We start from the raw sequence: 24768 nt of genomic DNA, 5'->3' as shown, positions 1-24768 counted from the left end.
ATATATATATATATATATATATACACCAACAAAATTTTATGAAGAAATATTACAACAATTTTGTGTATGGGAGATAAAAAGATATATTATTCATACACTAGTATATTTGTGTTAGAAGTCAAAGGTAGATTTTGTGAATACTTATAGAAGATTCTAGAGAAAAATAATAGCATATTTGTAATTATATTTATAGTGATACTCAAGGAGGAAAGTGTATGACGATGGTTGCATCATCCAAAAGTAGATTAGTGAATGTGAACAAATGAAGATTTGAGAAGAAGAATATAATGCAAATTTGGTAGAGTTAGATGATATTATCGTGAAGTAAATCACTAATATGAAAAGAGGAGAGTTATGAATAGACACATTTGGAAACCATTCAAGGAAGATAAATCCAAGAGGAAGAGTGGTATCAAACAAAAGATCTAATTGTCCATCATCCGTTGAAGGTGTAACCTAGTTTTGTTTTGGAAGTAGGTACTTACTAAAGGAAAGATTAGCGTCTCTTGCTAAGTTGGTATTTAGTTGTGGTGGTTGGTGCCTCTAGTAGGTTGGTGCCTACAAATTGAGGTGAATGGTGTCTCCTATGGGTTGGTGCCTACAAATTTGTAAGACGATTTTATATATAAGCAATATTGTGTCGTGGTTTTCTCCTGAAAGTGTTTCCATGCAAAATCATGTGTTCTACTTATGTTGCATGATTATTGCATCTTATGTTGTGATTATTACATCTTATGTTATTGATGTAATGCAATTGATAGTTTTATGATTGTTAAGTTAAAAAGTAGAAAATTGTATTTACTGATTCAACACCCCCTCAATACAAACCCCCCCCCCCAATGGTTCACCCCCTCTCTAAAAATCATGTGCTCTTTAGGGGGATGCTAGGAATTAGTCCTCACATGTGTTTTGTTAGGATTATTGCATCGTTTGTTATGGTTTGTTAGAATTAAAATATTTTTTGATGAGATAACATAATATTGTTATTTGTGCATGTGATTGTAGGAATATGAATTGTTAAAACAACTCATATAATTGAGGTGTGGTTCCTATAATATAGGAGATTGAACTCCTATATAAGTTGTCCACAAACTTGAACATAAAATTTTTAAACTTTATCTCATTTTTGAGTTGTCACATATTGTCATTCCCGCCTATTCAATCTTTGGCAAAAGAGAACCAATTCCAAGATGTTACGCAAAAGTGCAAACCCTGCAAGACTACCTCATATGGAAGTGTATGTTTACATGATCATCATTGGGGATGTTGTCTCTAGCACATCAATAAACGACTGCGAAGCTTAGATGGAATGTATGGAAGTAGGGTGTTGTTTATTCTTATATTTGGATTTGCTATGCTTTTCGTACAATGTATTGAAAGTCTTCTTGAAGCAAATAAATGTTCAATTCTTGATAAAGATGAAGAATTATGCAACTTCCTTGGTAATTTGGTCTCACAAAAAAGAAGACCATATGAGGGTGGTAAGAAAAATGAAGAAACTATACATGATCTTCTTAGAAAAGCAAAAAAAAAAGGGGTAGTAAAGAACTATTACAATAATCCAAGAAATTGAGTAGGTTGTTTCACAACTTGATTAACCCTTTGTGACACAAAAAATGTAGATGTAATATAGGTTTGGGAGCTACTTTGGCACTTCTATGAATTTATTAGGCAAAAAGGATCCTAGAAGAGGAACTTTCATACCGCTGGGCTGAATAATTGAAGATTACTTGGGAATTTAAAAAGAAAACTATTGAATATAGAGAGTTGACTGATGCGAGTAAAGATGATAAATATGGGAATTTTTTGTCAGACTTTTCATAATATATATAATACACCGATCCTCAGGAAAGTGGAAATGAAGATATTTCATTTGAAACGAGCAATTTAAAAGACACTGGACAGTGTAGGGTTGTTGCTAATTCTTATCTAGGTGCAATGTGGTAGCTTTGGCTAGGGCTCATATAATGTTTTAAGTTCTTATCAGACTACAAAGTGAAGTCTACAGTTCTAGAAACGAATGATGATATTGAAGAAAATAAATTAAGGAAGTAGATGCGCAACTAATTGTAGAGGCAGAAAAGAATGCTTTGCATAGACCAATGGTAAAAAAAGATCACAAATTGCATGTTGTAGGTACTAATGATGAACACAAAATTATTGAGGAGAGTCTAGATTGGGTATAGATGTTGATGCATGTAAGCAAACTACCAACAAATGTGGGAACGTGAATTAGAAAATGTGTTTGTGATGCACTCGAGAGGGATCCACCTAAATGGGTAAGAGAGATTCTGGTTCAGTTCTTTCCATTGAAAAGGTTAATCTCTCATATATTGAATATGAAAGAAGCAATCAATTGATGGTAATATGTGATAAAGAGAATACACATGGAGAAAGAAAGGATTTTGTTTAGAAAGATGCCAATCTTATCAACCTTGAAGACATTTCTTTAGATCTTCAAAAAAATATTTATTCTGGTAATTAAGTAGGATGATAGAAAGTTGTGTGACACTCAAAATGTCAGTTGTGTAATAGCTTATATTACTTTGAAGGCTGTTAAACATACAGTCGTAGAGCATTTGTCACATAAGGTGTGAATACCATGGTTTATTTGATGTGGGATTTACAATCAATTTTAGTTCTTTGCTTCCTCAAACTTAACTGGCCACTTTCAAAATGGTCTCTCCCGCCGACTGCAACTCGACCGTTGCTTTTATAACTGAGCCTGCGCCTTTGTCTGCTGACGTGTTGTGGGTGTTTCGCGTGCGCGTGGTGTGATATTACTGTAGTAAATGGTTTTGCCGCCCCCACCCCCCGTGTGGCTCTGGGGTGTCCCGCTGGTGTTGGATGCCCCACAGTCTGTGAGGGTGCAAATGCCCCTTCTGCGCCCACGCCCTCTGCGCTAGGTGATCGCTCAGCTGGTAACCTTGTGGTGGGTGTCTCTGCTCCGGTTTTGGCCCTTCCTACTATTGTTGGGGATGCTTGGGTTAATGGGGATTCCCCTCGGCTTGGTGATGCAGTGCTAATGCTCTGCCTGGACCTTCTTTTGTTGGGATGCGTAGCTTTGCTCGTGTGGTCAGATCTGTTGCCCATCCTTCCAAGGGGATTCGTCCTCTTCCCTGCCCCAAGCCTTCCGCTGTGGTGGTATGTAGACAAGATGTTGTGGACAACATTGGGTTCTACCAACGTTGTGCTTTGGTATGCATATTATCTGGCCTTTGGCCTTCTTTACTAGATCTTCATTTCTAGGTGAGTAACTCATGGAAGCCTCTGGTGGCTCATAATATTGAGTTAATTCCCTGTGCTAAAGACTTTTTCATTACTTTTTGTACTTCTTTATTTGATCATGACCTGATTTGGGGCAAAATGTGGGCTTGGAGAGTTCACTCCCTCTTTGTTAAACCCTGGACAACTTATTTCAATCCCCTTATTGAACCACTATATGTGTGTCCGGTTTGGGTTCGCCTTCCAAATCTTCCTTTTCATTTTTGAGAGAACTTTTACTACAAGGCCATGAACAACTCTATTGGTCGATTCTTAATAGTTGATGATGTCATGTCTTCCATGGGCCATTCCACCTTTGCTCATATCCAAGTGGATATTGACATCTCCTCGCCCCTCGCTGGGGATGTGGTCCTTATAGTCGAGGATAGGCCTTGGACTCAACCGCTAGATTTTGAGGGCCTCTCCTTTCATTGCAGAAAATGATTTGCCACGAGTCACTTAGCATCAAATTGCTACCTCCATCGTCACAAGGGTGTGGCTACTTGGTGGAAGGATACCACCTTGGATCACATGACTATCTATGCTACTGACTCAGCTGATGAGCCGCCCTCTGCAAATAATGTTGCTATCGATGTTGTTGTTGTTGTCCACAAGGATTCAACTTGTGTTGCTCCTATTTTGGATTCAACTCATGTCGCCTTTGACTTGCAACTCCGCTCTTCACCTACTAGTTCTTCTCCTGATGTTGCTCCTTTGCAACATCCTGTTGTTGTTTCGCAACAACCCTTGTTGTTATGCAACCACACTCTCTTGACTCTACTGATGGTCTCCAAGTAGGATCCTTACCACCCGATCATTCTCTTGATGGTCCCAATGAAAGTATTGCTTGGACTATTGTTTGTTGTAGGCGAAAGGGGAATTTCTCTCCACACCCAAAACCCCTCCTCGTCAAGGTTCTAGTGTCCCTACCTCTCCTTGAGTTGGGTTTGGGTTGTTGAAGGTTAGGCAGGTTTTTGTTGTTATTGTATTATTGATAGTCTCTGATTATGTTAAAGGGTTGGCGCCATAGTTAATGTTGCTTATTAATCAAAAACAATGAAGAAATGAAACTAGGGAGACTTTTCATTTGACAATAAAACATGTGAAACAAATCTATCAAGAAGAAATACAACCAAGGAAATTTTGCACTTAAACTATAAAATATGTGAAACAAACCTATCAAGCAAGTCTATGATGAGGGCCTTGGAAAAAATAGGAATCTTTCATTGTTAAAATTGTTTTGAGCATCTTGTCACGATTCTAGTTTTGGATTCACTTGTTGTAAAAGAGATTGCCATACACTTTAAAGTGCCAAGCTCTTTAATGGTTCTTATGTGGAGAGTCCTATTAGTTACACATTGACTTCAACATGGGAGAAACTAAAGCAATCTGAATCATTTTTTAAAAGAAGCTTATTCTTAGTACCATGCTTTTTCTTAGTACTACTTTCTTCTAAACTATCAAAAGTAATCATATTTGGAGAAAGTCCCCCACCATTCAAGGAGGATAGCAAGGCATTTGAAGCATAAAATAGTTGCAGAAAATGTTTCTCTTTGTTGGTGTTGGAAATAAGCCACACTCGGACCGACGATGGACTGGTCCAAGAGGGGCCAGTAGCTCAATGGTAGAGCACTCCAACAACGTATGGAAGGTCCTAGGTTCGAGTCCTAGCTGGTCCATGTCTCAACATGGTATCAGAGCCAGGTCTAGGCTAGGAGCCCCAAGCACGCGAGAGGTGTGGCTTAAGGGGGGGGTGTTGGTGTTGGAAATAAGCCACACCCGGACCAACAATGGACTAGTCCAAGAGGGGCCAGTAGCTTAGTGGTAGAGCACTCCAACAGTGTATGGAAGGTCCTAGGTTCAAGTCCTAGCTAGTCCATAGTAAATATAATCGTTTGCTTTTCATCTGCAGAGGCAAATTGATAAGAATAATAAAATCGATTTTACATTCCTTATATCCCACGCTAAAACTTTAAACTAGTTGTCTCAGAATTCTGATTGCTCAGAATGTAATAACAGTCTATTTACATTTACATGGTATCAGAGCCTAACTACTTAAGATCCGAATAGACTGAAAGTGAAGTTTACAAAATTGAAGAATTCTAAAATGGCAAACACAATCAGATTCGAGGACAGACTCGAAGGAGCAGCAAATTATGTGGCTTGGAAAGTCAGAATTATGATAGTGTTAAAAGAGAACAAAGTAATAAAATTCATAAAAGAAGACAAGCCCGAACCTGAAGACGAACTTGAGAAAACTGTATGGAATGAGGGAAATGATAAAGCTGTAAAAATCATGATAGATGCAGTAAGGAATCACATAATATCACTTATATTAAAATATGACAACGCATATGAAATGTTCAAAACCCTTGAAAGGACGTATGAAATAAACAATTTGAGCAAAACCCTAGCTCTAAAAAGACAGTTGAACCACATAAGTATAAATATAGGTGAAACAATAAACTCATACTTCATGAGGATAGGTTCACTTAGAGATCAATTGCAAAAACTTGATTATCATCTCGAGAAGCAAGAACTATCAATGATTACCCTAGAAGGATCACCTGAATCCTGGGAATCATTCAAACAAGGCATAAATGCAAGGGATAAATTCACAGAATTTGATCGACCAAGGGATGACTGTCTCCTTGAAGAATCAAGGCAAATGAAAGGGGGAAATCACAAAACTAAAGATGAGGACCTCCACATTCTGAATACCGACTCCCATAAGAAAGGCAAGAAGAGAAAATCCCATCATGGGAAAAGCTTTCATAAGAAAGACATGTCAAAAATCCAATGTCATAGATGTGATCAGTACGGACATATGTCATTTAATTGTCCTAACAAAGTAATACAACAGGCATCATTCGCCAAAGTAGAGAGGAACACAGAACTTGAATCTGAGAAGTTTGTATTATATTCAGCACTATCAAGTCAAGCTTCAAACAAGTCTAACACTTGGGTGATAGACAGTGGATCGTCAAGACATGTCACCGGATTCAGAGAATTACTAGACTCGATGGAAAAGGGATCAAATGAAGAGGTAACAATAGGGGATGACTCTGCACATCCTGTAAAAGGTGTCGGGACATGTACAATCAGACTGAAGTCTGGAATCTCAATCCAACTCACCGGGGTACTATTTGTACCAGGCATCAAAAGGAACTTAGTCTCTATCTCTGCACTTGAGGACGACGAATATAGAGTCTCATTCATAGAAGGAAAGGTAATGGCATGGCTAAAAACGGCCACCTTCAAAACAACACAAGTGATTGGTTACAGACAAGGGCACCTATATGAATTGTGTAATGAGCCAAATCAAACCTTACTTCATGAAGTCATAGATCAAGCAGAAATTTGGCATAGAAAACTAGGGCACCTACATTTTCGTGCTCTATCCTCTATGGAGAAATTAGTCACAGGACTACCTAAACTAAAGCCAATTCATTCAGATGTTTGTAAAGGATGTGCACTAGGGAAAAACACTAAAAGCTCTTTTCCTTGCAGTTCTAGAAAAACTAAAGGAGTACTAGAACTAGTTAACTCTGACTTATGTGGGCCTATGTCTGAACCATCACTAGGAAACGCATTATACTATGTAATCTTTGTAGATGATTTTTCTAGGAAAACTTAGATTTATTTCCTTAAAAGTAAAGAATCTGAAGATATTCTTAGGAAATTTAAGGAGTTCAAATCTATTACAGAAAATCACTCTGGTAGAAAAATCAAAACTCTTAGGACTGACAATGGTAGGGAATACATATCAGAAGTATTTAAAGAGTTTTGTAAAGATGCTTGGATTAAGAGGGAGTTCACTGTACCCTACAATCCTCAACAAAATGGGGTTGCTGAAAGAAAAAATAGAACAATAAAAGAAGCGGCAAGAGCTATGTTGTTAGATCAGAACCTAGAAACTACACTTTGGGGAGAAGCCACTAATACCACTGTATACATTCAAAACAGATGTCCTCACTCTCATATTGGTGACAAAACTCCTGAAGAAGTCTTTACTGGAATTAAACCTGATATTAGCCATCTCAAAATATTTGGATGTCCTGTTTATATTCATGTACCTAAGGAGAAAAGAACTAAATTAGAACCTACTGGACAGAAAGGGATTTTTGTAGGATATAGTGAAACATCTAAAGCCTACTGAATATTCATCCCTGGTCAAAGACAAATAGAATTAAGCAGAGATGTCATATTTGAGGAAGATATAGCTATTAACAAAACAAGGAGTTCCATCACACCTGAAATCCCAACTAATTCCATTACTTTGGAAGAAGATTCTCTTTCTGAAACTCAAAGGGAGCATCTTGAGGATAACACCTTGGAACTTGAGAACACTACAACAGAGAATCCCAGGAAGAGACCACTATGGGCCACTAAAACAGTACAGGAAGCAGAATCCTTTGCAGCACCTAGAGGAACAGTTAGAGAAAGCAAAAGACCTTCAAAGTTTTCTAGCTATGTTACTCTAATGACAGATCTCATAAATGCTGAACCTTCAAGTGCCGGAGAGGCTCTTAAACAACAAGTATGGAAGGATGCCATGATAGAGGAATATCAATCTATCTTAAAGAATGATGTGTGGAAAATTGTGCCTAGACCTAAAGGAAAATCAGTTGTATCTTCTAAATGGTTCTTTAAAATTAAGCATGCTGCTGATGGCAGTATAGAAAAACATAAGGCAAGATTTGTTGCTCGAGGCTTCTCTTAGAAGGAAGGAATTGACTATGAAGAAACATTTGCACCTCTTGCACGATACACTTCTGTCAGAACAATCCTGGCTATAGCAACATCTAAAGGATGGAAAGTTCATCAAATGGATGTAAAAACTGCATTTTTGAATGGAACAATTGAAGAAGAAGTATATCTAGAGCAACCTGAGGGATTTGAGGTAAATAATGTTAAAACACATGTATGCAAGTTAAAGAAAGCACTGTATGGATTAAAACAAGCTCCCAGAGCATGGTACGAAAGAATTGACAGTTACTTATTAGAGATAGGTTTCTCTAAAAACATTGTTGATCCAAATCTGTATTTCAAAATAATCAAAGGTGAAATGTTGATACTCATATTATATGTAGATGACTTATTAATTACAAGCGAAGAACATCTCATTGCAAAATGCAAACAGGAACTAGCTTCAGAGTTTGAGATGAAGGATTTAGGTCTACTCCATTATTTCCTTGGATTAGAAGTATGGCAAAAACCAGATGGTATTTATCTAAATCAAGGTAAATACACCATTGACATTCTGAAGAGATTTGGAATGATGAATTGTAAGCCAATGTCATCTCCTATGGAAACAAACCTACATAAACTAAAAGAAGCTATAGCAGATTCCAAATTTGCAGATCCAACATTATACAAATAGATTATTGGATCATTAATGTACCTAGTCAATACCAGACCTGATATATGTTATGCAGTAAATGCACTTAGCCAACACATGGTTGAACCCAAAGAAATACATTTGGTTGCAGTAAAGCATATATTAAGATATCTACAAGGTACCTTGGACTATGGACTGTATTATGAACACACTGCATTGAACCTACATGGATACTCTAATTCAGATTGGGCTGGAAGCGTGATAGACAAGAAGAGCACTTCAGGATGTTGTTTCGGCTTAGGGTCAACTATGGTATCTTAGATCTGCAGAAAACAATCATCCGTAGCTTAGAGCTCCACAGAGGCTGAATATATAGCTGCATCCATGGCAGCTAAGGAAGTCGTATGGTTGAGGAAATTGATAGTAAGGCTGTTTGGTGAAAGTTTGAAGCCTACTATCATTCATTGTGACAATCAGAGCTGCATTAAACTTTAAGTGAATCCAGTTTTTCATGATAGATTCAAGCACATTGAGATTCCATATCACTATGTAAGAGACATGACAGAGAGAAAGGTAATAAGACTGGAATATGTCAATACAAGAGATCAGATAGCTGACATTCTCACCAAACCCCTAGCAAGAGTGAAAATTGATCACTTCAGGAGGTATCTTGGTATGGTTAAAATGTAATTGATGTCTAAAATTTATGTAAGCTTCTTGGTCATATATTTGAGTATATGAAGTATGTAACCTTTCCCTGTGTTCACTCCTAAAGTATGACGATTCTTTAGTTAATGAACACTTGTATTTTAACATTGTAAGGTGACGATCTTATAAATGTTTGAAAGATCATATAAACTGAAAATCGGACAATTTGAATATCAGTAATATGATAAGTTATAGTAGACATTATGTAAGCAGATTAATGTCAGTGCACATACTATAATAGGGATATCAAAGTGAGTATATCCTTAGTATCACATGCTGATACTTAAAACAGGGATATCAAAGTGAGTATATCCTTAGTATCACAGGCCGATACTTAAAATTGGATATCAAAGTGAGTATATCCTGAGTATCACACGATGATACTTCACACCTAGGTGATGTAATTCTCATAAGATTAGTGGTGAGCTAAATTAAGTTTTAGGTCTATACTCCTAAGACTAAGAGGGAGTGTTAATTATAGTCCCAGTCATAACACTCAGCAAAATAAATCCATCTCCTTAGTTTTATCAGCGCACAAAAACTAAGTCTATCATTTGCGATTTATTTAAGATTAAATTTAGTTAGTATTAACTAAATTTAATTGCTATGCTATAGTTAATGCATCGTGGAGTTTATTAAAGGAAATGATCGCCGGTGTAGAAGGATCATGGCTCCACACAGGGGTCACGACCCTATGTGGAACCACGTGGTTCCACATAGGATCGTGACCCCTGTGTGGAGGCACGATCTAATGAAACAAAAGATATATATGCGCTACCCTCTCCATTGATAACATATTTGATAGGAGAAAACAATATATTGTGATCGGTAGTAAATATAATCGTTTACTTTTCATCTGCAGAGGCAAATTGATAAGACTAATAAAATCAATTTTACATTCCTTATATCCCACGCTAAAACTTTAAACTAGTTGTCTCAGAATTCTAATTGCTCATAAAGTAATAACAGTCTATTTACATTTACACTCTTCTATCTAATGCTCTCTCGGCTTTTGATGGTCAAAAGAATCTATACAATGCTTTTGAGTTTTAGGAGATGTTCTTTATTTCTTTGCTTATGAGAAATGTCACAGACATTTCAACTTGTGAGTTCAACACCCATCTATTATTAGATTTCGGTTGTGAAGATGGAGGCAACAACAATTGTGAGAAATTATCTTAAGGTGTCCATCAAGATTGCATCAAAGCTTAATGGAAAGGTATTGGAATTGCATAACAAGGTTGTTTGAGTTTGGTATAGTTATAGTAAAGTGGCTAAAGGATTTTGCCATTAGGAAGAAAGGATTAAAGGATTTGATCAGTAGACTAAAGTTGGAAAAATGAATCATCATAAATTGTTCCTCTCAAAGCTCGTTAATTCTCAAAGATGAAAAGCTTCTTGTGTATAATTTTATGCCAATGAGTAACCTTAATGCCTTTGGTGCCACCAGAGGCTGCAATCTTATGTTTAGTTAAGGCAGCGATAAAGTAGTGTCTATTAATAAAAAAACACAAATACGATAATGAGCAGCAATGTTAATAAATAACTAAAAGAATAACAAAAACAACAATTATTTTAGAAAGGACGCCTCTTTGTGAAAAAGATTCTCTTATGTAAAAGTTGTGACTTTAAGTCCTCATTGAGGGATACATAAGGAAGGCTTGCATTTGGAAGAAAAAGGACTAAGAACAACCTTGTTATGCAATCACTCTCATAAACCAAAGGCAAGAAGGAAGTAGAACAATAAGGAAGAGAAATTACAAGGATAAACACAACCATTACCAAAGAGAACAAGGAATCCACCCATTATCATTCAAATAGGTATGTTGTATCAATTTGGCACCTCTGTGTTGTTTATATTAGGAATGTATTCAAATGCAAATTACTTGATTGTAGCATTCAATATTGTTTCTGAAGAAGTTGAGAAATACAACTTCAGAGATCCCAAGAACACCTGCAAACATAATACATGTCGCAAGAGAAGAATGGAGGAAAAAAAACAATAATGGCTCAGAAGAAAAAGATTATCATTCAAAGAGAGAATACAATGAAAAAGTAAAATACAATCCTTATAAAAGGATATTAGCAACCCTAAAGGTGTGCAACCCTAAAGAAACCCTAAAGGGATAATGTGTATTTAATAATTACAATATTATTAAATGCCTCAGTTTAGCTTAAGCGTAGAGGATAATAGACTAATAATTAAATAAATAATTATTAGCTAATACATGATAACTCTAACACCCCCCTCCACCCCCCCCTTAAGATGAACTTAGGGAGTAGCTAAAAAACTAAATGCATGAAGCAAAAAATGCAACTACATGATAAAGAAAAATTTGGGTCCTAACAACAAAGCCTGATGAGGTACCCAAGTACAAAAGATCTCTGTAAAGCAAAGAAATGGAGAAAACATCATGGGAAAAAACTCTACTCCAAAAAAAGATGAAATACAAGTGAAGGACTGAAGAAGCCTCCAAACAAGAATGTTCCAAAAGATAGGAACAAAAGAAGAGCAAAAGAATCACTGAAGCATGAAGAATCTGCAAACAGTGTCAGAGAATAACTGTCGATCTGAAGAACCTCCACTAAAATAGAAGATGAACAGGTAGAGAAGACTAATTTGCATGAGTGCCCTCAAATAACACTGCTCAAATCAGATGGCAAACAAAGGTAAACAATTGAACTCAAAGATACAGATGGCAAAAACACCAAAGTTTGAAGAGCTGATCAATTGAAGATGGAAGGTTACCTCCAAAAATAGGAATGAAAGAGTGTACTCCAACAAACCAAGGAAGCATTAGAACCAACAACCAACAGGAGAAACCCCCCCATAATGCTGACAAGGGAGAGGTGACAAGTACACTGAAACTGAATGCCAAGAAAAATTGCATGACGAATAACTAGGAACAACGAGAGTTCAACCGAAAGTACAAACACATAATAAAGGCTAGTGTCATGGAAGGAACACTCACTTAACACACATCATAAAGTTAATATCATGGAAGGAACACTTACTTGACAAAGGTAGTTGGCAAACAAGGCAAACATCAAACCCCCCCATGGCACTTTATAATGTAGTACAATAGGGCACAAGATGTGCAAGATCCCAAGCATACAAGGCATAGTGGCACTTTATCTTAGTGTGTTTGCAAAAAAGAAAATGCTTACAAAAAGATGTATACAATGTTCAAAGAAAACAAAAGGCTGGAAATACATGAAGAACAACCAACAACAAGTCATTCCACCCAAACGAGAAATTTCCTGGAGCTCAAATATCCAAGTAATTCACCAGAGTGTGAAAACACAAAAAAACTGAATAAAATGTACCTGGAGGAAAATCTGGAGAAAATGCATGGATGGTTGTGAAGAGCCTTTAAACACCGTTCCAACGCCGTTGGAATTGTGAAAAAACGAACAAATTGGCGAAACGTTATGAGCTTGGGACTGAAAACAACACCTCTGATATCAAATGGCTATAGAATGTACTAGCAGAAAAATCAGGTGACGAAACCCACAAATCTAGAAAGTAGACGAAACCAGCTTTCTAACGATATCTCATTTTCCCAAAAACGATATTATATGCTCAAGATATGGCCAAAACAAAAAAAACCCCTCTTTTAGGGCACAAAGAGGGTCTCAGGGGCCATGCAAAGTTGTTTGTACCGCTGACGTCATGTTGATGTCAACGGAATATTCCCAAAATATTCCCTACCTGTCAAAAAAAAGAGTCTCCTGAAAAACGTGCCGGGAAAAAATTTTGATTGCCAGAAAAATTGCTCGTCAGAAAACAATGTCGGTCGTCGGACAAAATCTCTGGAGCTAAAAAAAAAAAATCCCAGGGGTCGGAAAATAATCGCCGATGTTGGGAAAGGGTCGGACGTGGGCCGGTGGTCGACGGGCGAGGGCCTGGGCAACGACAGCAAGGAGGTGGCCAGCTCGAGCGGTGGCGGCTCAAGACTGGTCAACGGCGGCGGCGGGAGGTCATCTACGGCAGCGGGTCGCCGACAACAGCAGGACGACAATCGGTGGTGGCAGGGTGGTCGGGAGCATGGAGGCGACTAGGAGATGGGAGCCGCTCGGGCCTGTGCGGCGACGACGGCAACAAGATGGAGGTGGGGCCACAACAGGAGGTGAAAGAGGTAGTGTCGGTGGCCAGGAGGCACCATGGCACGAGGGCCGGAGGGGAGGGTCTACGGCCTACTACGGACCATATGGACCTACAGAGGTCGTCAGCCCCCCCTTTTTGTGCTTTAAAAAACTATTTTGTTTTTTTTTTAAGTTTGGCACAAAAAAAAAATTTGCTTTTCGGCCTTGGTATTGCTGTAAAACTGCCCCAAAAATTTATTTTTATTTTTTTTGAAAAAATGAATTTCTTGAAATTTGCGCACAAAAAAGGGCAAAAATAAAAATAAAATTGTTAGAGCCAAAGTTGTCCAAATTGACAAATTTTATATGAAAATGAGGTTTTTTGGGGTTTTTTGAGCTCAACAATGAGGCCCGTTTGAGCCCAAAATGACCAGAAACAAAGAAGCACACCAATTCCAAATAAAAAAAACTCTGAAAAAGCTTGAAACCCTCCAAAAAATCTTTTGAAACATCAGGAACAAGTAGCAACAGATGTTGGCTCTGATACCATCAAGAAGTTGAGAAATACAACTTCAGAGATCCCAAGAACACCTGCAAGCAAAATACATGTCGCAAGAGAAGAATGGAGGCAAAAAAATAATACTGACTCTGAAGAAAAAGATTATCATTCAGAGAGGGAATACAATGAAAAAATACAATACAATCATTATAAAAGGATATTAGCAACCGTAAAGGTGTGCAACCCTAAAGAAACCCTAAAGGAATAATGTGTATTTAATAATTAGAATAATTATTAAATACCTACAATATTATTAAATGCCTAAGTTTAGCTTAAGCATAGAGGATAATAGACTAATAATTAAATAAATAATTATTAGCTAATACATGATAACTCTAACAGACTTAAGGATATGATGTGTTCAAGAAAAGATTAAATTTAACAAATTTGAATTAATTATATCTCATTGGAAATCAATCTCGTTTAAGTATGAGTGATATATTAAGTTATGCATAGTCATTATAAATCTAAAAGATTTTCTTTAAATAATGTTTGCATCAAAAGAATACAGCCTTGTGGAGTACGAAATGTGATGCGAGGGGTAACGAGGGGCTCCTAAGTAAGCCATCCTAGGATACCAAAGTGGCATCAAGGGCTAGGATGGCCCTTACATAGAGGAGTCAAGGAACCCGGTCTCATTCTCTACCCATTCCCCCACAAGGCATGATAATATAGGAAGAAGCAGACTTGATAGGCAAGCAAGTATGGGCCACCAAGAGGAGCAAGAAGGTTGTAGAAGGCAACCTTTCTTGAGCTTGGTGTGGAAATGGCTCCATGCAAACCTTAAGGTCTCCTACTTTCCAGCTATATGTATAATACAATTGAGTACTTGATCTAACCCTAACAATAAGATGGATATGTATTTGTGTTTGTTTCTTATGTTGTATATGCATGTTCTACGTACAAGAATTCAATCTGTTAGCAAGTTGGTTAATTGGTGAGTTCAATCCCTAACCCTAATTTGTGTAATTTAAATTCATAGATAAAAGTTAGTGCAATTTGGGAAGGGGACATTACAAATGCATACCTATTACATCTCTCATTTAACTCTGCAAACAACTACCAAGAGTACTCCAAACTTGTTCTTTCCTTCCAACATGGTTATTATTCATGAAGATTGTTTTCCATCATGTTGTCCACTTAACTTGGTAATAAACTTTCAAGAGTTCTCTAGGGAACACTTAATCACTAAAAGTTGATTTTAAAATGAGTGGCTTCAGAGGGTTTTTGCCACTTCAAGGATTGAAACACATCAAAAGTGCTCTTGGAGACTATCAACCACTTTACATTGATACAACCTACAAAGCCCCTTTCAAATAACTTTATGTCACTCAAAGAATAGAAGTAATCTCGCAACTATACTCTATGACCCATATTACAACTTAAACCTTGCATTTATTTGCAGTCCTTTGCCACTAAAACATCAATTTGGAGTCCTCTTAATCACTCATTGCCACTTCTTCAAGTGGTTAGACAAATTAATTATTTCTTTCTTTAAGACATGTTTTGGCAACTAGAAAAAAACAACTTAGAAATAGCATGCCTTATTCAATATAAAGGCAAACAACTAATATATCACAAATGAAATCACAACAATTTACTTTTAGCATGCCAAAAAAAGTTGACACTCAAAGAATCATAGGTTGTAACAATACTTAAGACATTATTCAAGCCCTAGTTTCAAATGAATGCCACAATCCAAATGGAAAATGTTGCATTAACACAATTGTAATTAATGTTAGCACTTGGATGTTCTCTAGGTTGGTCTATAGACTTTAACATGGTGTGTAGATTTAAACTAGAGATCTTATCTATATGTAATTATACCAAACCATAGCATGGTATGGAGATTTGAACTTGAAATCTTCTCTTTATGCAATTATACCACAACCCTTTTAGCCTCCAATTTTAATTTTAATTATAATTTTAACAATAAATAAATAATTGAACATAGACCTAATACAAAATACATTTTTTTCCATTAAGTTGATCTCAATTGGTTAAGTTCAAAAAAATTTCACAATGGGCAATTGAGTTCCAATCCCGTAAGAGGCATCTTTATGCAAAAAAGGCATGTTAAAAGAAACATCCCTATAGTTAGACCGGTATTCCCGACAAAAGGAGTTGTATTCCTACTATAGGAGTAGTTGAACTAGAATGGTATCACAATAGATGGTGCAAAGTGGTATCTCCATAAGACAAGTTGGTGGAGTGATGTTTCCATAAGAGGAGTTGGTGGAGTGGAGTAATAGTTCCATAGGAAGTGATGAGGAATGCTCACAAGAGGAGATGGTGTGGTATTCATTTAGACATATGAAGTGTGGTATCCCTACAAGTGAAGCTATAGATGGAGAATAGTATCCCAAAAGTGAAGTTTTGGGGCCAATGTCCTTGCAAAAATTTGAGTGCTATCCTTGCAAGTTGAATTGTAAGGGATGTCCTTGCAAAAAGTTTGAGTGTTATCCTTGGAAGTTGAATTATAAGTGGAGTGATGGTTAGAGTGATATCCTTGCAGATTAATTGTAAGGGATGTAGGCCCATCATCAAACCCTCGCTAAATAAGAAATTAAAAATTCAAGAATATTTTTAAATGGCCCTTACTCTAATGTGGAAAACACATCCTATACAATCGTGAAAAAGCCATCGTATTAATATTTTGTACATAATACATTCTATTGTTGCTTATAAAAGATGGCTCTAATAAGCTGGTTAAAAAAAAATGCATTTGTTTTAGAGATTATCCACACAATTTATATTTCAATGGTTTAGAAATTTTGGTGAGCCAATTCATTCCTTCACCCTAATATGTGGGAACATCAACATAACTCATAAGCCCCTAATTAATTGCTCAACCACAGTCCTCTGGTAATACTAACAACTTTTCAACTCTATATGACCTTTAAACTTCACTATGAATGCGTATCTTCAATTGTGTCTTGCTGTGACATGGAAAAAGCAGGTTGTGATGAAATGCATGCCCTGTTTACTACCTGATAAATGTTACACTGGCTCTCTATAATCTAGACAGATTAATTAAAAGATGACTTTGATGCTCTTCTAAAGTAGCAGAAGCAGAAAAACTATACCTAGCTTCGTTTAATGTAGGTCATATTGAATTCAAAAGTTGGGAACACTTCATTAATCTATACAACCATAGGGAACATATTCTCAATGAAACCCCTCATGCACAGATCTCATGGACGCTATTATATGACGATTTTCTCCATCAGCCTGCTTCCACGAATTTCATTTATTGAATAAAGTGAGCCACAATATTAAAGTTAAACAAATATATATGGTACACTGTTGACAACTCAAAACCAAACATTCATTTACTTGTAAAGAGCCAAAATTATTTTTTACATTCAATTTGCTGATGCCCTGTAATCCTACACGTAATTATAGGACTATCCCAATCAATTTTATACCATTGAAAGATGAGAACTTTCATTGCAGCTTCTGCCTTTCAAAACTTACAATTTGTCTTAAAGATGAAGATCACTTCCTTCAACCTAGATATCATAGCTTTACTTTTAATCTGTACAGTAAAGTTACAGAAGTAGTTATTTGGAATTACTCAAGGGCATATGTTTGTACTGTTACTCGAGGCCAATCTGTTGAAGCTTTGATAGACAGATTTCTGAAGAGCCTTCAATTAAATCATTTAGCTGATCATGCGAATCATTGAATAGCCAGCATTCCTTCTTGTTTCAAGTCATGATCATCATCAGGATCTGTTGGTTGCTGCCTTGATTTGCCCGTAACTCTCAAATATCCATACCCGAGTGAACTACCACTCAATTCAGAAAGCTGCAAAAATTCAGGGAAAAAATAAACAAAAATCAGGAAAATTTGCAAACTTGCATTATGCACCAGTTACAGTGAAAAAGGATTATCTCAACAACCAAGTACAAAGTACAAACCAACAAACAATTGTGTTCCAGTTGCAGTTTTATTGATATAAGCAATCCAAATGCATGACATCCTAGATGATCAGCAAAGTGAAAGGTGCTGAATTTGTGATAAAATGATGTCTTCAATATTGAGCAGAATAGCCCCCATTCGGTGTTCAGAGGTTTATGTATGTGCATAGCAGATGCAGATAAGTCCATCAGTATTTAACTACAAACTATAGTTCACATAACAGCCATACGATATCAACTTAAGCATATTGATCCAGTGTCCTGACACTATCATCAATATCCTCATCACTGTAACACCCACTGTTAAAAGGTTGGAACACCAATCTCTTTAAAAAAATTATGAATACTCTAATATTACATGTACATATGGTTGATTGGATCAAAATTCAAATCATGAGAAGCCATCTAAAAGGGTAGAGTCATTTTCTATGCTTGTCATAAGGGGAAAATTTTGCCACCGCACATTTTGTGAGAAAATAACATTTTCTTCATTGTCATTCACTACAATCGGTACAACCAAAAGGATAATTGATTTATGTCACATACCTTATGAACCCCTTTCTTTTTGGTGAAACCCCTAGCCACATTGTAATTTGGACAAAAGGTGGAACTTGTAATTGTAATATGCTACTAGATTGTGTATGTGAGTGTATTTATGAACCGTTAATGTTTATTAATGAACGTGATAATTAGTTGTTTTATGATTTATCTGTTAAGTTCAATAAATGAATTATGTTTCCAATTAACTGGACTCTCTTTGAATCACAGATTGTGCGAGGACTATCATTTGATAGCAGATATATAAGGTACAAGGTGAGGTGGGTAATCTTTGATTAGAAGATGGGAGATATTTTGCAATGGTTGTTGGTGTCGTGGAGCTCTTGGATTCTGCCTTTAGATTGCAGTGAGAGTTTGAAATCTTTGGTTCTATTGACGAAGGATGTGCGATTGTGTCTTCTTGGTTTCAAGATCATGGTTTGACTCTTCCATTTGAGAGCTCTTGGTGTTGAGTTCTTTGACCGTCTTAGGGCCACAGAGGATCTTCAATTACGAGATGGTAATTATTGGTATATTTGTTGAAGTTCATGTAGTTTAATATAGGTTTGTTAGTATTATGTGGACTATCATAATATATTAATTGTACATGTATATATTTGTTTCCTCTATATTAGGAATTGAAAATCCTATAAATATTAAGTCATTTGATTGAATGAGAATATATATTTTTTGTGTGCTCTCAAACTTAATATGGTATCAGAGCAAGAGAATATCATGGGATGATTTTTCCTTTTGTAGTTAAGATTGCTATTATCAGAGCCTCTCTCCTAGATTGTTAGAACGAGTTATGAGGTTGGTATTCCTGAGGCAATGTGACTGGTGAAGGAATAGAAGCTTCGACGTTCCTGTTGGAGGTTGCATGAAAAAGAAGGCTCGTCAATACATCCTCAAGGCCAAACACATGGTCATTCTAGAGTAGCTCTTGCCGTGGCCTCTTGGACCTCCTGAAGTGCGCTCTAGGCGTTGGGATTGGCAACGAAGGCCTTGTAAGCAAAGTAAAACACATGCTCAGAATGGCATGCGGATCCTCCAATTTGAGGCTTCACTCCAATATGCTAGGCCAGGGGAAATGAGGTTTCTTTCCATGCCAAATGTTTGTAATTTCAAGAAGCTGCAAGGTTTCTTTTCAGAGCCAGACACTACTCCAATTCTCCTTTGAGAATCTTCGCGCTGTGCAGTCTTTGGCTTACAATTGGAGACTCTCTCAAGAGATAAGACCATGTTGAGCATTATTGTGTCTGTGGTGTAGATCTGCATGTTTGGAGGTCCAATCTACCTCACTAAAGACTGCTATTTTTTTATTTTTTTTGAAGGCCGTAATTGCATATGGAAAGCGGCATTAAAAGTAGTTTCTTGTTGCAAGAGGCTGTCGAGTAAACTGTGCTAATCGCAGCTCTCTGTCTCAGATAGTATTCGCCTACATACAATAAATCTCTGCCACAAATTCTTTTTGATTTCATATATGGTAACCTCCTCCAGTGATTTGACAGAGTTCTGTGAACTGTAAATAAGCAAGGGATGTCACATTGACCATGACAGGGATCCTCCATTATTCCACCACTCTGTGGGTGAAAATGTTCAATGGAAAGGTAGATTACTAAAGCAGTTTTGAGAAGAGCCGAAGCTGAACACATCTAAGCTTAGCGCGGCAATCTTCTTTGGCTGAACGCATTTTAATTCTTGTCATTATAGGCATTTGGAAGTAGAGGCTCAATTGGAACAAGCTGAGAGCATAGAGTTTTATGGGGCATGAGGCATAATGGCATATGAGTCAACATATAGAACAGATGGATCTGGTAAGACTTTTCGAACTTCTTCAAGCTTCTCTTTGAGTAAGTCATTGTAGTAAAATACTACATTGTTGTATAAAATCATACATCCATAAGTGTCCAAATCAGAATTATTATTAGGAAGCTTAGTCAAAAAAGATGGAAAGCAGTCAATTGGTGCAAGATTCATAGGTTTGATGTTTTCCTTCCCTATCATAGTTAGATCTATAGGAAAACTCCATTAATTGCAAATGTTGGAATTGTGAAACTCATAATGGCAGCAAACATTCAAACTCTGCTACAACCTGAGTCACAAAAATTGACTCTCACCAACTAGAGTGTTTGGATTCATAAAATCCTCACAATTTGTGGGTATAGCTATCTAGCAAAAATTTTGCTAAAAAAGGAGAAGAGACCAAATACCGATGCCGATGATTATGACAAGAGTCATAACGAAGCCTTGTCGATACTGAAGTTGTCTGTTGAAGATGAATTGATTCCTGAAGTTCACAATGAAGAATCTGCTGCAGACTTGTGGTCAAAGTTACGTGACAAGTACCAGACCATGGAGGCAAGCAGATCCATATTCTTGAAGAGTTAGTTGTATTCATCTCAATTGCAGGAAAGAGGCTCAATTGCAAACTACCTCCTGTGAATCAAGGATTTGTGTGACCAGTTAGCCACTATGAAAAAGCAATAGATGATGAAGACATGGTCAGCATAGTATTGTGTGGTTTACCACACTTCTATCAAGGATTTGTGGAATCTTTGTATCTGATTGTTGAAAAACAAACACTTGACTTTGACAAATTGTCTGCATTTCTTCTACAGGAGAGAAGACAGATGCAGAAAGAAGTATCTGGTTCAGGAAGCACAGAAAAAGCTTTTGTGACAAAATTCAAGAGAAAGTAGCAGGACTACTGGAGGAAGCTAGATGGTACTAAGTCTTTTCATAAAAAGACCGAGACTGGTAAACCCTCGAATGCAACATAAAAATCATCAAAACCAAGTGTGGTTTGTTACATTTGTAATGAACATGGACATCATGGCAATATTTGTTTGCATAACCCCCAAAATATTCGACCAAGAAAACAAGCTAATGCTGCTACAGCAGAGCCTGATAAACACAATGAGGAGTTTGCATTCATCTCATCAAAAGAAGGCTTGCATAAGTCCATGGAGTGGTACTTTGACTGAGGAGCATGAATACACTACACATGTCGAAAATATTGGTAATGCTTCTTTTACAATTTGTTCAAATAAAAAAGAAACCATTTCTCTAGGTGATAGAGCCACATACTTTGTTTAAGGACATGGTGCTGTATGTATAACATTAGATAATAATGCTACTTACACTTTCAAAAATGTGAGATATGTACCAGATATAGATAAGAACTTGTTATATATCAGTGAAATTACTAAGAATCCACATCTCTCAGTAAGTTTAAGAATAACAGGTGTGAAGTCACTCACATCAACAAGAAGAAGTTGATAACCCTTGGAGTTGGTGACAACGGTTTGTACAATCTTCTGGACACAGATACAAACTCACATGCCTTAGTAGCAGAAGATGATAGCGATGTAGTTGGGCACAAGAGATGTGTCATCTAAATTATCACTATCTAGCTAAGTTAACCAAGACTGTTAATGTTTTGTAGCTTCGGTCAGATTATTCTAACTGATGAAATCAAATACTTAATTGGCCTATCGGCCTAAAGCATTTGACATCTATCCTCCACATGACATAATCGGATTATTTGCTTTATGTGCTTATTAAGATTACTTGCTTTAATTGTTAATCTATGAAACATGATTATGAATTAACCATATGTATGTATTTAATAATGTATATTTATATATTATTAAATACATACACATAATTAAATTGATTATATTAATTATACTTTAATCATGTGTAAATCGATATTGAGTATCGATCAGATTATATATTTAAAAGTAAATCATAATTGATAAAGTGTATCAATTATAAAGCAAATCAAAATCGATAACAATTATCGATTAACCAATATATATCGCTATTGTGAATCGGCGTATTTAGTGACAGCCGAAATTATGAGACATGCTCATGTAGAGACATGTCTCTACGTGGACATGCTCCATGTAGAGGCATGCCTCTACGTAAGCATGCCTCCTCTTTATATATATAGAGGTGGTCGATCGGTACTTGTGGACATACAGAAAACATTAAGTGTTGATACAAGCATCTACAGCCACTTTCACTACAGCAATATACATACTGGTAATTCGATAAGCATTATATCAATTACTTCGTTGTTCTAAACAGCACATACAAAGAGATCGATATTGATATAAATCGATCATTGTGAACAGCAGTTCATATTGAAAGTAAATCAATATTCGTAGAGATTGCTAATACAGTAAATAAGAACTGGAGATTATATTCTAATATTAAATTTTCTAATACCCTGTATTCAAATCTGATAAATCTTCAACATGGTATCAAGCCACTATTGCAGAAGTTGGTAAGACAAGGTTAGAAAATGATTCGGAGAAACTTGTGTTCTACTCAGCCCTATCAAGCCAAGTATCAACCAATCCTAATACCTGGGTGATTGATAGTGGAGCATCACGTCACATTACAGGATTCAAAGAACATCTTGATAGTCTAATAGAAAAATCTAATGAGGAAGTAACTATTGGGGATGACTCCAACTATCCCATGAAAGGAATTGGGACCTGCACTATAAACCTTAAATCAGGCATTTCTCTCCAACTCACAGGTGCGTTATATGTTCCAGGGATAAAGAGGAACCTAGTCTCCATTTCAGCTATTGAAGATAAAGGATATAGGATCACCTTTATGGAAGGTAAGGTCTTGGCATGGCCCAAGAGCTCAACCATCAAGAAGGCTCACACTATTGGAGTGAGACATGGGTGCCTCTACAAACTTTGCACTTCTCCTTCTCAATCCCTAATACATGAGTCAACGAGTACATGTGAAATTTGACACAAAATATTAGGACATCTCCATTTTCGAGCTCTCCCTTCAATTGAAAAAATGGTAATAGGTCTACCTAAGATTAAGCAAAATCATGAAGGAACATGCAAAGGATGTGCCTTAGGGAAACTCATGAAAGGCACTTTTCACACTAGTGAGAGAAAATCTAAAAATGTACTAGAAATTATTCATTCTGATTTATGTGGACCCATGTCTGTAACCTCTATAGAAGGATTTTTGTATTATGCTATCTTTGTAGATGATTTCTCTAGGAAGACATGGATATATTTTTTTAAATGTAAAGAGTCAGAAGAAATCCTTATGAGGTGTCATGTCCCCTAAAATTAAATAAGTAATTATGAATAAATGGAATATTAATTATCTTATACAAAGTTCCATTCACTTATATAAATAATTAATATTTATATACAATTCGTTGCAATTATATTTAACTAATAAGTTATAGTTGAACCGTAAGATTACGGGAATGCAACCAACTCTGGCCAAATAAGAATGGGCTCACGATAGGAGGAGGGATGGAGTTTTTGATAAAGCAAATCGTGGAAGAATTCACAGAAGTCTGCGGGTGTTAATAAACATTCCAGAATTGTCTGAGCCTTTCGTCAGTCTCTTAGACTGGCCTATTGGTCATACACTGCAGAAGAAGAAATCACAAGTTGTCTCAGAACGAAGTCCCAATGATAACTGGAGCAGAAGGTTTAACTACGGTTTCAGACGCCACATTGCGGAATGCATAAGGGTTGAAAACGCGAAAGGAGTTGTAACACGAGGCAACAAGAACACATGAACTCTTCATGTCATCGGTTCCTTTGTAATTCCGAGCACAGATAAACTGGTATATAGCGGGAAGCCTTCAACAAATAATCCTCTCACCATCCTTCCAGGAGCCCGATATCGAGTGAAAAGTCAAACATGAACTTCTCCCGTTGATACCAGGCCAAGACCCAATATCGGGCGTGCATACGACTACCTCTGTAAATCGTGTTGGCAACGTAACCCAAGATGAACAGAAGCAAAATGTGTTTCAGTGTAACGGAGGGATTATTTCGAGTTGCATATCAGGAGTGTTGAAATTGCGGTAGGGGCTGTTGCTGGCAACACACGGCTAAGAAGGTTGGTCTCCTCTTATGTCAGCGAATCCTTCTTTGAAGATCAACGACATATGCATAGAGTCAACAAAAGTAGAGCAGATAGCAGGTGCATTCTGTAAAAAGTATTTATTTTATAAGTGCATTACATATACTTTGTCAAGTTCTATCAATTACTGGAATAACAATAAATAGGAAGGGAATTGCATTTCTATGAATGAGAAATAACACTATCTGTATGTGAATCCTTGTTTCATCACATCTCACTAGTCATATCAGGAAAATTTTGCTATATAAACTGGACAAATGCCTAATAAATAATTAAGGGATTTTACAGTGGTATCAGAGCTCTAAATCCTGCCAACCTGTGGGGTATTTTCCGGGAAACTTAATGCAAACTTTCAAAACAATTTAATGCACAACTGAGTATGCACCAAGGAAATTATAATTTCCGAAGTACTAGGGCTCGTC

General features: G+C 36.7%; 1 protein-coding gene across 4 annotated transcripts in view; it reads right to left on the bottom strand.

Moving 5' to 3' along the window:
* Window positions 1–17264: 17264 nt before the first annotated feature.
* Window positions 17265–24768, bottom strand: part of LOC131061451 (K(+) efflux antiporter 2, chloroplastic) — a 211011-nt gene continuing 203507 nt past the window's right edge. For all 4 annotated transcript variants that reach the window (XM_057995147.2, XM_057995145.2, XM_057995148.2 and 1 more), the window contains one exon: window positions 17265–17768. In XM_057995147.2, coding sequence (XP_057851130.2) covers window positions 17640–17768 — 129 coding nt within the window. In that variant the 3' untranslated portion in view covers window positions 17265–17639. The remainder of the gene's footprint in view (window positions 17769–24768) is intronic.

Source organism: Cryptomeria japonica, chromosome 8, assembly GCF_030272615.1.
Source record: "Cryptomeria japonica chromosome 8, Sugi_1.0, whole genome shotgun sequence".
Lineage (NCBI taxonomy): Eukaryota > Viridiplantae > Streptophyta > Pinopsida > Cupressales > Cupressaceae > Cryptomeria > Cryptomeria japonica.
Note: the sequence above shows the minus strand (reverse complement) of the source record. Positions and strands in the feature narration are given on the sequence as shown.